The 14,589-nt window shown below is 37.4% G+C and overlaps 1 protein-coding gene across 2 annotated transcripts in view; it reads right to left on the bottom strand.

The window, feature by feature from the left end:
* CFAP58 (cilia and flagella associated protein 58) overlaps positions 1 to 14,589 on the bottom strand; it is a 55,346-nt gene that overhangs the window by 30,228 nt on the left and 10,529 nt on the right. For both annotated transcript variants that reach the window (XM_048310944.1, XM_048310945.1), the window contains exons 5-11: positions 14,164 to 14,358; positions 11,889 to 12,026; positions 9,589 to 9,748; positions 9,272 to 9,354; positions 7,946 to 8,137; positions 3,500 to 3,661; positions 574 to 720 (exon numbers count right to left, since the gene is read on the bottom strand). In XM_048310944.1, coding sequence (XP_048166901.1) covers positions 574 to 720; positions 3,500 to 3,661; positions 7,946 to 8,137; positions 9,272 to 9,354; positions 9,589 to 9,748; positions 11,889 to 12,026; positions 14,164 to 14,358 — 1,077 coding nt within the window. The remainder of the gene's footprint in view (positions 1 to 573; positions 721 to 3,499; positions 3,662 to 7,945; positions 8,138 to 9,271; positions 9,355 to 9,588; positions 9,749 to 11,888; positions 12,027 to 14,163; positions 14,359 to 14,589) is intronic.

Raw genomic sequence — 14,589 nt, forward strand, 5'->3', positions numbered from 1 at the left:
TCAGGCTCAGATTTCCTTTGATTTAAGACAGATTCTTGCTGCTTTATACCACAATATTAAAATAACTTTCTGTGCAGAGGGACCTACTAAAAGGCACTGCCTAACTCCCAAAAGACTAATGCTTGCTAGTTACATAGAAATACAACATTGTGAAGTGCAATATAATGGGGTTTGCACTTAAAAACAGTAGAAAGAAAAAAGTTCTTAAAAATAAAAAGTTGAGTTATAAGAGTCTACATTAAAAAGTTTGCTAGAATCAGTCTATCCCCAAAATCAACATTTCTGCAAGCAAAATGCAACTTCTTAGTAAAAAATGTTCAGTCACCAAGAGATTTAAAGCTTCCAACAGACAATTCAGGACTCTCTTATTATAATTATAAGCAGAGATTAAATTTTTCAGATACACAGACTTCTGCAACTAGTATCTCTAAATGATACTGAAATCTTCTGCTTCAATTACAGAATAGTTTATTAAAATACAGCAAAACAACTACCACAGGTCAGAACATAGTGCAGTCTGTGAAATCATACTTTCTTGCAAAGGATGGATTCCATATGTGTCAAGGGTCTTACTTTCAGTGATTCTTTCTCCTTCTCTGACTGCTCATGTTCCACATGTGCTTTCTCAAGGGCTGCGTCCTTTTCTTTGAGCTCGTCTTTCAGCTGATCCAGCTGACGTGTGGCAGTTTTCAGCTTCATCTTCATTTCTGCTATCTCATCCTAATAGAACAGGAAGTGTGATTACAGAAAGGGCTAAAACAAGAGGTTGGTTGTGATGAGGAGTTCAGGCTGTTCAGATGTTGGAAAATGCAGCCATGGTGCATGAAAGTAGATCTGTTGTCCCTACTGTAAGACATCATTTTTTAATCCAACAGAACCAAACAGTTTCATTAAATGACAATTTTTTGTTTATGCCAGCATGCCATTGCAATAAAAAAGCCTTTAAAAGATTCACTGACAAAAATAATGACCATCTCTCATGAGTTTAATAAGCCATTTAATTTAAAGTGCTGGACACACTGTAAGAACTAGCAGTCAATCCAAATTACTAAGATTCTGATCATATCCATCTGTTTTCATGCTTCTAATAATGTGTTTTTCCAGTAAGTTTGGGCACAAATCTTTGGAGAGAAGCTGGTTTTGTGCAAGCAAACATAGCCCTAAATAAGATGCTAGCTTGCACAGAGGTGCAAGGGGCAAAAGAGCATTTCATTTGAGAAGGCTCTGTGAGGATTTTAGCATATACTTGAAGCTCAAACACAGAGCAAAAGGGCTGGTAGCACTGTAGAGAGATCAGGTCAGTAGGAATACTTCTACTCAAAGCACAAAGGTGCCTGCCTGTACAAAATTAACATTTCAGCAGATGTTATGCCAAGAAATGGAAGCCAACAGAGTCAATGCTTAGACAGACGTTCTTCTGGATGTATGAAAGCAGCTTTAGAGGCTATTATTCCTCTGCTAGAACCTACCACCTCACAGAGAAGACATCATAATCTTTCATATGAATACATCCTCTTCCAGTACCAAACCAGGGTAGCTTTTAAAGCTTTTTCAGCACTGTCCACCATGAGTGTGGATTTACTCGACTAATGAGGGATGTTTTCTTGCATGAAGTGATTAATGTAACTAACCAAGATCTTGAGTTATGGCAATCTTCACCCAAACAGCACAGAGAAAGTACTGATAAGTAGTAATATGTCATTAGGCCCAACTGTTTGCATGTTCAGTCACTTTTGTGAAAGCAAAAGTTACTAAAAGCTGTCTTTGCTACACAGCCTATAAATCTCTTTAGTGTTGTAAAAGATGACAGAGATTTAGCAGAGATAGACCCCAGACACACCCAAATACATTTTTAATTCTTTACTTAATGTAGAACAGTAAGAACACACAATTTTGCAAACTGGTCTCCTAATCAACTTGCTTAAATAAATGAACTCCCAACACCAAAAGAAACCCCCAGGATGAAAGCATCAGATATTTATATCATAATAACAGCCTGCCAGGATGCCTTTTCCATTTTACTGTCTTGAATATTATGGTACTCTGGAGACCACTGGCAAAGTGGGCAAGAGATCATTTCACATTAAGCAATCCAAAAATACTTGCATCTAGCTTTATCTAAACAAGCTAGTGCAATTTTACTTCCCAAAAGGAGAAAGAATTTACCATGTTTAAAACAACACGTTTTTTTTTTGTTTCATGACTGGCTGACCTGTTACTGAACGCTGAATAGCTATTTTTCTCATTGCTAAACATAACACTGCCTTAGCCAAAAGATCTTTTGGGGTCAGCTATTTTCTCACACAGGACTTGCTAAGAGTTTTGGAGTATGACAAGTAAGCTATTAAAGTCTAAGCACTGGCCTCTAACAACTGGAACTGTGAACAGCGTAGTGTTACCACCACGTAACATTCAAAACCCAACGGCCAAAAGGCTGCTACATTTTCTAACTCAGCACATAGATGCCCATTCTTTATAAATAACCAAATTTATGTTGTGTGTTTTAAAATAAAAATAACTAGGGGGAAAAAAAAATCTGCATTGTGATTTTTCAGCCTTATTTCTCCTGAGAGATTGTTTGGGAGCAGCAAGAATCCCAACACCACATCCTCTCACTGATGAGAGGCTGACTAAGGTCAAGTGAAGCATCCCACATAAATGGCAAAATGGTTCATTCCTCATAAAATTCGGCACTCAGCTGGATAGGAACTTTGACAGTTCATTCCCATCTGATTCTCAAACAAAACACCTACCTAAGTATAAATCTGTCATTTACTATACATGTTTATGTCATAAATACTTATTTGGCAATAACCCAAGGCTGTAAATGACAGCTGTCCAGGGTCCCAGTGTCTGCCAATTACAATAGGATTTATGTAGTATTTTAGATCTTTACATCAGAGTAACAGAATATATCCTTAAGTGGTGTGTTCTTTTTCTTCTAGCATTGTTAGTCAGATCCTCAAGGAGGAGATCTGAATGGAGAGAATCATCTCCTGAGGAAAATGACATTCTCTGAAAGGAACAAGCAAGGTGGAAGTGTTTGGTTCTTGTCAGAAAATTCCACTTCAGCTGGGAAAGTGTTCTCTCTGCTTCCTAATCATTACTCACAGTAATGTGCATACTCATTCAGGGCTAAGGAGGCAATCTTCTTCCCCTTATACCCTATTTCACATACATGCATACAACTCCTAAAGGGATAAAACAGACTGAAGCCAGGATGGCTTTATGATTCCGTAGCTCCAGTGTACCATGATTTTATGCATGATTTGAAGCAGGGATATTTCCACATGATGACTGTGGACTCCTATTTCCAGTCCAAATACAAATAGTGTAGATGAAACTTCAGGGACCTAAAACATTCATTTTTCCAAACCCACAGGAATGAAAAAAACACTTCTGCCATTGATCCACCGAGCTTTCCTTTAAAAAATTAAAATTAAATCAGGTAAAAAACAAGAGCAGAGAGAGAAACACAAGGAAAAATTTATCCTTCTACCTTTGCTTCAATCAGATTTTTACTGTACAGGGTTCTCTCTGATCTCAGAGTTTCACAAAGGTTTTGCTGCTGTTTTAATTTAATCCCTTGCACTTGTATTTCCTTCTCATAGTCGCAGATCTGCATTTGATGTATTTCAAGATCTTTCATGTTATGGAGGATCTGGAGCAAAAAGAAAGGAAAGAAATTAAATGATTAAACCATCATCACAAGATCAGAAGGATGGGACAAAGTTTGTGATTTTCTTCTAAGATGACAAGTTCAAATCTCTGTGATAAGCAGTTTTAACTACAGCTGAAAATTACTCCAGTCCAAATACAAGTTTAACCTTTCTGACTTGCTTATGTGGGACAACATTGTATTTTAATCTGTTATGTAGGTTTTGCTCAAGACTAAAATTTATAGAGGTGCACATACTTAATTGAACAACAAGCTACTGAAAGAAAATATCATCACAGAGTAGGTGCAATAAAATCAACATAAACAGTTTCCATCAAGAATAAACTTAGTTTATTTATGAAGCAGACCTAGATTTTGGATGTTGGTTTGGATGTCAGCTGTATGATAAAATGAATTAACGCACATGTTTTTCCAAGAAGCCCTGCACGTACACTTAAATTCTAACCACCCAATTTTTTTTTAATGAACACATGATCACAAACAGTTGATGATCACAAACTGGTCATATATAATTACTATAATAAGAAAGTCAGTTAATGTAACTTACACTTGGTCTACATAAGTAGGTAATCACCATTAGTTGCTTCTATGAAAGATTAGAAATAATTACATGAAGATTACCCTAAGGAGAACGGAGTATTGTAGACTATAGAAAGAAGATGATCACATGCAGAATCAATTAACAAAAATGCAAAATTTCATAGACACCTTTATTAAGCAGTTACTACCATAAAAATACATAATAATTGCTATGTTAGAAGGGCAAAAATACAAAGACTTGCTAATCATTATGATAAGCTTCTAAATTACTTTTTAAAAATCAAGAACCTCTCTCCTGCTACACAAACCTGAAAACTGAGGAGCTCAAGGAAGCAGCATTCATACAGAATTCAGCATTACAAAAAAGAAATAAAAACCATTCTAAGGAGTACACACATCAAGAACACAGTTTACCAGGTTCACTACCCAGGAGGAGAAAATAATGCCACCCTTAAAGCTAGGAAAAAGATTAGCCATGAAAAAAAAGCTGAGGAATCATAAGGACAAAATACAGGAGAGAAGTCCATTTCCAAATGCAGTTCATATCCAGTTCTCCTGACTCCACTTTTGAAGAGAGAGGTTTGGGCTAAAATTCATGTTTATATGTCAAAGCAGCAGAAGAAAACAAATGTTTACATCAAATAATCAATAACTACAAAGTTTGCAGTTTACAGTGTTGTCCCTTCCTCAGCAGTAAAGCCTTGGGTAGGCCTAACTATGGGGCAAGAACTTAAATAATTAAATATCCTACCAGGTACCTCCAACCAACTTTGAAGACAGGGGACAGCTAAATATTGAAAATTTTATTACAGAAGCAGGAATACAATTCCAGCACATTGTAGCTGACTTCAGGTGATCCCAGGAACTGCTTACAATGCAATACAAAAAACAGTCCCAGTTTATAACCTACTCCTGCCTTTTCCTTTGCTTTTTAAACAATCTGCCAATAGTAATAGCACAGAGAAGAAATCAATAAGGCATGTTTCTATCTGCACTATGGTGATCATAGGCTGGAGGAAGATTTGAAAGTAGGTCACTGCATTTGTAAGTCTTTTACTTGGTTTTGATACAATATAAGTGCAGTAAGATTGTGGACAAAGCTTTCTGAGTTGTGCTCACAGGCTGGATGCTGACTTTGCTTTTTCAGGAATGATTAAACCCAAATAATTCTTTCTTATAAATATAGAAAAGATACATGCAGTGTTTCACAGCCCCATGGGAGGCTGAGCATTCTCAATTCCTGTTTAGTCGATAGGCACACTACACCTCTCAGATTTGGCAATGAGGGCCCAAAGCTAAGCAGAAAGGATTTGGTATTCATAGTTTTTCCTGTATCCTCATAGCTTTTTAATCTGTACACTTAACTATCATCTACTACTGGCTACCTGCTTAGTTCAATGAACCTACTCCGTACGTCCATAATGGTGCTGTCTTTACTTGCTTATCCATTTTTAACCACTCCCAGAAGTACTGTCATGGCCCTAATGATATGCCTATTGAACATCGGGTTTTCCAAAAGATTATGTGAATTTAAAAAAGGAAATATATCTTTTCATTTTCCTGAATAGGTTGTTAACTGTAAACTTAACATTTTAAAAGGCTTTATTTGAAAAACGCCAACATATTAGAGACTGGTTTTGTGACCCCTCAGAAAACACAGAACAGTTCACTTGGGACTGAAAGGTATACTTCACTGCCTCCTTTTCAGCCTAAACCTTACACAGAGAAACCAAGATTTCATAATTTAAGAATTTCAATTCAAAATAGAAATATTCTGCTAACAGTTGTACTCAGTAATACATGCATGCTACATAACAAAGACAAAAAGAACAGGCGTTTTTTCTTACTTGTGCTGGCTAATCTAGAAGTAAGACTATTCAACAAGTGACACTGACTTGAAAATAAGCAGTCAGCCAAGGCAGTAGTTAGAAGAGGAAGTCTGAATGCATGAATTCTTACCCCAAAAATATTTTACTGGTGTGTATATAACTTTGCTGACTCTGTTCAACAGTTAATAGTAAATGATGATTTTGAAAGATGAATTCTGCAGCTCTATAGAGTCTGTGCTGCTATAAACAGCCAGGCAGCCTTCAGAGCCAGTATGGCTACATCTTTGGGCTTAGATGGGTTTGGCTCTTTTCCAGCTGTTGTGCAGTTCCAAAGGAGGGCTGCAACCTCCTGCAAAACCAGCTTGGTGGCAAAAGGTGATGGAAGAGCACTGACTGGCCATAGCCTTACTGCCCACCAGTAGCTCATTCCTCACCAGCTGTGAAATGACTCCTGTAGTTTTGCCACAGCTTCTCAAGTCTGAATAGGTCAAACACTGAACTTAAATATTACCTATTTACATAATAATCCAGATCCTATGTCCTCCTACCCTCCATTTGGACTTGAAGGACAAGATCATTGTGTGACATACTCCTGTACTCAAAACTGTTCTTGCTGTTCTTCACCTGTAACCGGAGTCAGGAATTGCCCCTTTGGTGAGCCAAGGAAGCCTGCAAGTCCTTTGGAAACTTGCAGTCACAATGCAGGCATAATTATACAAACAGCTCAAGTGTCATAAGCCATTTACTGAGCCTCTGCCTTATAAGAAGTGATAGAAAATTTACACCCAAAGTGGCAGGGGAAAAAAGGAAAAAGTAAGCAAGCAAACATTTGTCATTCTCATCCTCAAAATATTATGGGCAACCCCGAACAGAATTAAAAGAAAGAGCCTTGTAGTTCTAAGTGCTATGAATTACTCACTGGCCCTAGTTCACAATGTTCTTAACTCATATCTACACTGTTAGAAATGCACTATGAGGGAAAGAAGCAAAATATGACTTTGCAACAAAGACAAATCTCACTTTTGTGGAATATTATTTACAAGGAAATGACAAGAGGTATTCCAGGCAATGGAGCATATACCATTCCAAAATGATTTAAAAGCCCCTGGCCACATGAAGTCGGAAGGATAATTTTACAGTGAAAAGATAGCAAATAACTTGTGAATTGAAACCACTTGAAAGCTAAGACCAGTAAATCAATGAGCTTCTTGGAGGGCTCTTCAATGTGATACTCAGCAATTAATGGAACATGTTAAAATCATGTTCCTGATTTTACTCCATCAGGAATAAAGTTATACATAACAATGGGGAGCAGGCAACACAAATTTTATGCAGTATTTCTCTGCAGCTGCCTCTGGAAAATTTGTTTTGCAGAGTATCTTGAACATGCTGAGATGTTTTCTCATACTGGAGTAATCCTTCAAAATGTTAAGTACCTTACAAAGATGTTGAGCACTGTTAGCTCTCATGGGACCCAATTTTAGGACAGTGGTCATTTGCAAGATAGAGTCCTTTGCAGATAAGGCAGGACAATCAAAGTGTAACTTCCAACAGCACAGGAGAGTTTCAACTGTGGGACTCACGTATAAGAAGTCAAGAGGTCCTGGTTTGAACTCCAGCCCTAGTTTCATTTCCCAATTGATCACTGAGTAAGAGCAATACATGGCTGGACTCCAAGGCTCTCACAGAATTAGTGTCTCTCCCATTGGTGAGGTTTCCCTGGAGAGACCTGAAGCAGTAGCAGGCAACACACACTGACAACAAGAAATATTTGTAACTGTATGAAGACCACCAATCCAAGCTTTCTCCCACTGCCATGTTAGAAAATTAATGTATCATTGTTACAGTTTTGAGAGTAAGACAGGAAAGAACCATTTGCACGAAGAGCTGCTCCTACCTTCTCTTTGAGCTCACTCATTTCATTGATGAAACTCTCTCTCTCCTTCTCCAACTGGTAAATAATCTTCCTTTGTTTCTGAGCTTCTATCTTATAACTTTGGATTTCTGCTTCCAAGTTCTGTTTTGACTGTTCATGGAGCTTTACCAAATCTATCTGCTTCTGAGTAGCATTTGTAGCCTTGATCAAGTTCTACAGGGAACAAAAAAGAATGAGTCTTGAGCTGAAAAGGCAACACTGTCGCCACTATGACAAAACCATGCCATTGTCAAAGTGGACTATGGACTTTTCAGTGTTATTATCCCTTATCTAATTTGTTCAGTTGAAATACTTGAACCTCAAATTTGATTTAAAAAACAAAATCTCTAGCACAGCTGCTAAATAGGGCTTTTTCTGATTTGAAGTTAATACACTAGTGTCTGCATTACAAAAAAAAATTGACAGGATTGTTTACAAGTGGATATAACTAATGACTGGAAAATTCTTACCAGCTTTAAGACATTTTGATTGCACAGCATGCCAATAGCCAGTAACATTAATAATAAAGCCAAATACTCTTCCTTCTCATGTCTTAAATAGGAAGTTCAAGCTTGAAATTAACCAAGCTTACTTTAAAATTTTGCATAAGGATTAAACAGAAAATATCAACATATCTTTACAAAATCAGTCTCCTGGTCCCACTTTAAAATTTTTTCCCTATACAAAACAAGTATTTGTTACCTGTCAAATCAAAGCCTCTGCTAGATTCAAGACACAGGACAGTGAATCTACATCAAATAAAGCATGTCAGAAATCATCTCTTAGCATTGAATTTAGAAGACAACACTTCAAGAATGCCCATAAACATGAGATGCTATACTGCAGTACAAGAACCTTGGGCTGATGGGAAACAATCAGTATGAGAAACAGACCTAAAAGCAAGGATTAATACTCAAACAGCCTGCCAAGCTCCTACCCAGCGTATCAACATTCTGGTTTGTTCTTTTATTAGCAAAGACTTTGTTTGCCTACATTAATACTAAACTTCATAAGACACAGAGTGTCAAAGCACAGATGTAACGAAGTCTTCGGACACCAAATAATGGGTTTGCAGTTTGACTCCCTGATAGTTCATATGTTAAAACTTAGAAATCTTCTGTGTGTTTATGGATACTAACACTATGACAGCGCACAAAAAAGAAGTAGTTTGTGCATCTGCTTAAGGAAATCTGAAAGCTTTAACTTAACGTTATGTATTCTACATTTCTGTGCTGCTGTGAATGCTTAAGCTATGGACATTTCATTCTCAGGCTGTGAGGCTTATCAATATGACCAATGCAAACTCACCTGGTTTAGCATATCCCTTTCCCTCACGAGCCCATCTGTTGTTCTCTTGTCAATCTCTGCCTGCTTCTTGGCTGTCTCGAACTCTAGAGAAAAAGAGGAAAGAGAATAAATCCTGTCTTCAAATTGTACAGCTGTTAAAAAGCAGAAACAATTTAGTGGACTTCTTTTAAAGCCTTGCCATTACATGACCAGTTCAATTAGCTGTGAATGGGTTTTACAACCCAAGGTATCAGCTGATGATGTTAATGCTTTTTTGGGTACCTAGAATAACTTAGAAGAACTCAGAAAACAGATCCACCCACCTGTTAGGCACCTACCTTTCTCCAGTCTGATTATTTCATTTTTTAGCATGCTTTTTTCATGGTCTGCATCAACTTTTTGTTCCTCTGCAGTACGCAGCTTATTCTGGAGAACATCTCTCATTTTGCTCAGCTTTGAAATTTCAAGGCGCATCTGAGCTGCTTCATCCTCCGCCTCCTACAAAATAGCAACAAGGAAAGGGGAGAGAAAGCATCCACAGAAAGAAAGAAGATGCTTTTGTATTTGGCATACACTTACTCCATGAAACTCAGGAAGAAAACATGTAGGTGCTGTGGGTCAGCTGCAGAAAGGTAACTAGCTAGCTGAACAATATTTAAAATAATTTAAACAAAGCCAGCTTGGGAAAGGAAAATAATCATCAAATCTTACACTTTAGGACTGAAGATGATCAATAAAGAACCTCCAGCTGCAAACCTCACACAGCACTACCCAATTAGTCCTGCAGATTAAACACAGGCAGCTCTATTTTCATTTTACATACTAGGCACAGTGACTGTGATGAGAAAGGTATCTGTAGTGTGGTCTGATTGCATGTCTCTAAATAGCAGGTATGTGTTATCCCCATTCTTTTATAAGCGATGGCTTTAAAGAAAAAGCAAAATCTAGAGTCTATCTCATTTGCTATACAATAGAGGAAAAAATAATCAAAATACTGCATAGCTGGTTACTGGGAAACATAACCAATAATCACAACAGGAATCAGTCTTTTTCCTTTTAAGAAGTAAGTACAACTTCTTTGTATAATTCAGTGCCACTGTTAGGTTTTACAGCCATCACAGACTACAGTGTTCCTTCCACTTACAGCCTCAGATACTGATTCTGTGAGATGGGGAATCCTGCTATCAAGTCTGCTCTGGGAGAATGGGAATCTCCTCAGTTCTTACTGACAATAACCGTCAAGAGGTTAAAGAGTACTTTGACAATTCACACTGCCCAGCACTCAGCACACTGCAGGATGGTATTGCAGGCACAGTCCCTACAAAAACTGCATCCCATATCATGACTCTTAAGGACTCTTAAGGAGCTTTAGCAGCTGGCTTAACTACTAACTGGGCAGTATGTTCTGGTTTTTTGTTCCCAGAAGTCCATGTGCATGACTTTAAAAGTTCCATCAACTTTGCCTGAAATTAGGATAAGATCATAGAATCAAAATCCTCTGACACTCTGAAGTCCCAAGTGTAAGTCATATTTGTAAAGTTTTAAACAATGATGGTATTGGTAGAAGTAATGATAAAACTGGATAACCTGGAAAAGACAGCAATTTGTTTTTCAAATAGGTAAGAAAAACATCCTTTAGTTTGCCTAATAAATTACAACAGAAAAAAAGCTCCTACATTCCTCCATTAAGGATCTAAATCAGAATCATCTGTGTTGTATTAGTTGTGAACTGAGCTTTTAATCTGTCAGGGGTTAGTTTCTATCAGACTAACAGTATCTATTGGCAAACAAGCTTTTTATTTAGGTGAATTAGTTATACTCGATAAAACTCAAGAAGATAATTATTTTCTACCTGAATTTTCTAATGTTTAGTGTTTTAACCCCAATGCTGACACAAAATGCAAGATATGGTAACTGGCATAATAGCATCCAACACCTATACATTACACTTTGTCACAAGGGCTCTCAAAGTACCCTAAAAAGAATATGCAGGAATCCTTTAATTCTTCCTCAACTGAAACTCACCTGCTTCTTAGTAAAATGACTCTTAAATAATGTGAAGTCAGGCAAAAAAAAACATTTAATCTGAAAGTAAACACCATCTTGGCTACTTATATTTAACTTTCTCAACCGATACTTGGGGGGGGGGGGGGGGGGGGGGGAAGAAATTTTAGTGTTGAAAGCAATTGCCTTTGGTGGAACTATCCAGGACACCACTGTTAAAATTTGTTACCATTTTCCAGTGGATTTTGGCAAAATTCAAATTACGTTAATCATTGTAAGAAAGTCCTTGCTCTTATTTGAAGATCCCAGGACTGAAAAAAGAGCCCTTGTTTGTGACCACCTTTACAAAGAGAGTGCGTTGAGCATTTTAGTTCATGTGTTTTATGAAACAGCTCCTCCAAGACAACAGGTGCTACATTGTCAGGTGAGAGGGTTGGACACTACCATGACCATGATACTGCCATAGAAAGAATGGCATCCAGCATCAGCTAGATCTATTCCTAAAAACTACTCAAGTTTCCTCCAAAACTACCCATGGGGAACTATCCTGACAAGAACTGAAGTCATCCCTGTCCCAGGTGGTAAGATGTCATTGGAATGATAGAGCTGGTAGGATGCACCGTCTGGAACTTACTTTCAGTTGTGCTGTCTTCTGACCGATGTCCTTCAGCACATCGTCAATCATCGCACTCTGCTGCTCGCTCTCTTGTTTGAGCTTTTGATTTTTCATCTTCAGTTGCTCAAGTTCCTTACCAGCATTTTCATTCAAGATCTGTTAAAGAATAACCCTATTAATTCTTTTAAATCTCATTACAATATCTGCATATTCATGAAGACAGAACCTTCCTGCTACCCAAGAGATAAAAGCTGCTTCAGATTGTTGTCTGCTTAAAAACCACTCTTCATTGCTGATGAAATTACTAATGTTAAATATGTAATATTTCTCCATGTCATAATGACATGAAGAAATTGTAATTTCTAATGAATATCCAGTGTCTTTTTTTTTCCTGGAAGCTTAGCAGGTCTCTATTGCAGGTGGTAGATAGGCATTTTACTTCTTGTTAGGCATTTAGCAACCATCACATACTACAACTTGCTACAAACAATTACTGAAAATGAGTATGAGATTCAAATTACTTCAATCAGCAGAGGGCAGGGGAGCTCTGGTTTATGAGCAAGCATCTTACATTAATGTGCTGATAACATTTCTCTGGGTACATGGTTTGCTGAGACCAGGACAAAGCAATTTCCTCTTTAAATTGTCTTCAGTCAAACGTCTGGAATAGTGGTTTTGTGGTTTCTATACAGAACATATATTTCAATACTGGAGCCAGCAGCCTTATCTTCTGCTTGATGGAACTTTCCTTGCAGTTTTACAGATATAAATGAGGAAAAAACAACCATCATATTTTTCATTCCTGATGAAGTCAATATATATTACACTCTTAAAAAGCATTAAAGGAAGAGAAGTAGAATCTAGTGTATAAACAAGGAATACTCCTTCTTGTATTGCAAATGTCAGGATAACACTGTTTCAGGCAATCCTTTATTGAGACTTGGACAGGGGTGGGATAAAGCTTACAGCAGCTGTATCAAACCATTTTCAATGCCATGCAAGAAAGGATATTTTATTAGAAATTTTGAATAAGAGTAAGAATAATAAGAGCAGGCATCACAAACAACTACAATTCAGTCGAGACAATAACCTGATGAAATTGCACTAGCTGTGTCACCTTTTTCAGATCTCTACCCTGACCCTTGCAGAGCTGGATAGCCTGTGTTTTGGACAGACTTCTAGCAAAAGACTATGCAGGGCCTTCACAGACACCTTCAAGCCAGCACAGGTAAGAAAGACAATGCAGAAGTCTGGTTAATTAGCCCACACACAGCATTTTATGTGAACTCTTGGTTTCCAGGACAGTTTGGATAATTGAATGCCCCTAAAATCTACACTTTGAAAGGCTGAAAGAGACTATAAAAAGAAGAAAGAATGGAACAGAACCAGGAATTGTATATACAATGTGATTGCCCTGGCAGATGATGGAGCTGCCCTCAAAAGCTGCATCAAATCAGTGATATTCACAGAAATAATCAAGTCTTCTCTGTATCTCTTTATGTTAAGTATTTTATTAAGATTTCGTGTTGACTAAAAATTGGCACAGACCTCTGCCTTCGCAATTTCAGGGACCAAAAGGAAAGAAAAAGCTATAAAAGTCATAAATTTACAAGATACACGCAACTCACAAGGAAGTTTCCCTTGAGCTAGGATTGGTTTACAGTGATGAGATCTCCCCTGCCATTTACTGAAATTGCTTCTGTGAGAGTTTCTCAAAGTCAGGGGAAATGGACTGAAAACCTGAAAATTCACACACTTGCAGAACAGTGTGTTAGGACACCTTCAGATAAAGTTTTTAGAAACAGAATGAGGAAAATCAATCAAAAAGGTTTATGAAGACAGTTCCTTGCCCTTTCACAGGCTTGAGAGGCAGATAAAAACTAATGTGAAAAAGAAGAAAGAAAGGGATGGAGGTAAAATAATTTTACCAATGCCACTAGACACAATGAATAGCAAAACTGACAATATAGTCAGAAGTCCAACCTGGCAGTCTCCTGCTCCTATAGATCATCCATGCTCTTCACAGACTATGTCTCGCTGTGATTTTTCAAGATGAACAGTATCATTGCAATCCACTACTGATGTCCGTGAGAAATCTATTTGAAATCTGTCAGCAAGCTTTACATACCTATTTATTAGTAAATTAATATTTATATAAAAATAAATGTTTATTAAAATTTAATAACTTAAAATAATCTCCCTCCCTCTCCCCTCAGGAAAATCCATTTTCTTCTTAATTACACATTTTACTCTAATCTTAGTCCTGATGAATACAGTGTGCCATGTACCCTACCTGCTGTTCTCTAAGATTATTTTCCATTTTCAGTTGTTCCTCTTTGTTGTTCTCTATTTGTTGCTGTAACTTCTGGATCTCAGCTTGCTTGTTATCCATTTCAGCTAGAAGATTTTTCAGCTCAGTCTCCATTTTTTCCTTCTTCCGTACCTCTCGTAATTCCTCGTTTTGACGCAGCTGGATGTCTTGCTGAAGCTATAATAATAGAGAAGAAAACAGTTTTAAATTCTGCTGCCCTTTACTCAGGAAAACAAGTCCTCTCACCGCTCTGACTATGCTTGATTTTAAAAACAAGAGCTTCTATATTACTGTAACCACCACTACATGCCAGATCTTCTCAGAAGTAATTATGTTTTCTAACGGTTGAAAAAAAAGTTCTGCATGAGGGACCCCATTTATTGATGACAAAAATTTGTTAAGCACCAG

The sequence above is a fragment of the Corvus hawaiiensis genome, chromosome 8 (assembly GCF_020740725.1).
Source record: "Corvus hawaiiensis isolate bCorHaw1 chromosome 8, bCorHaw1.pri.cur, whole genome shotgun sequence".
NCBI classification, from domain to species: Eukaryota; Metazoa; Chordata; class Aves; order Passeriformes; family Corvidae; genus Corvus; species Corvus hawaiiensis.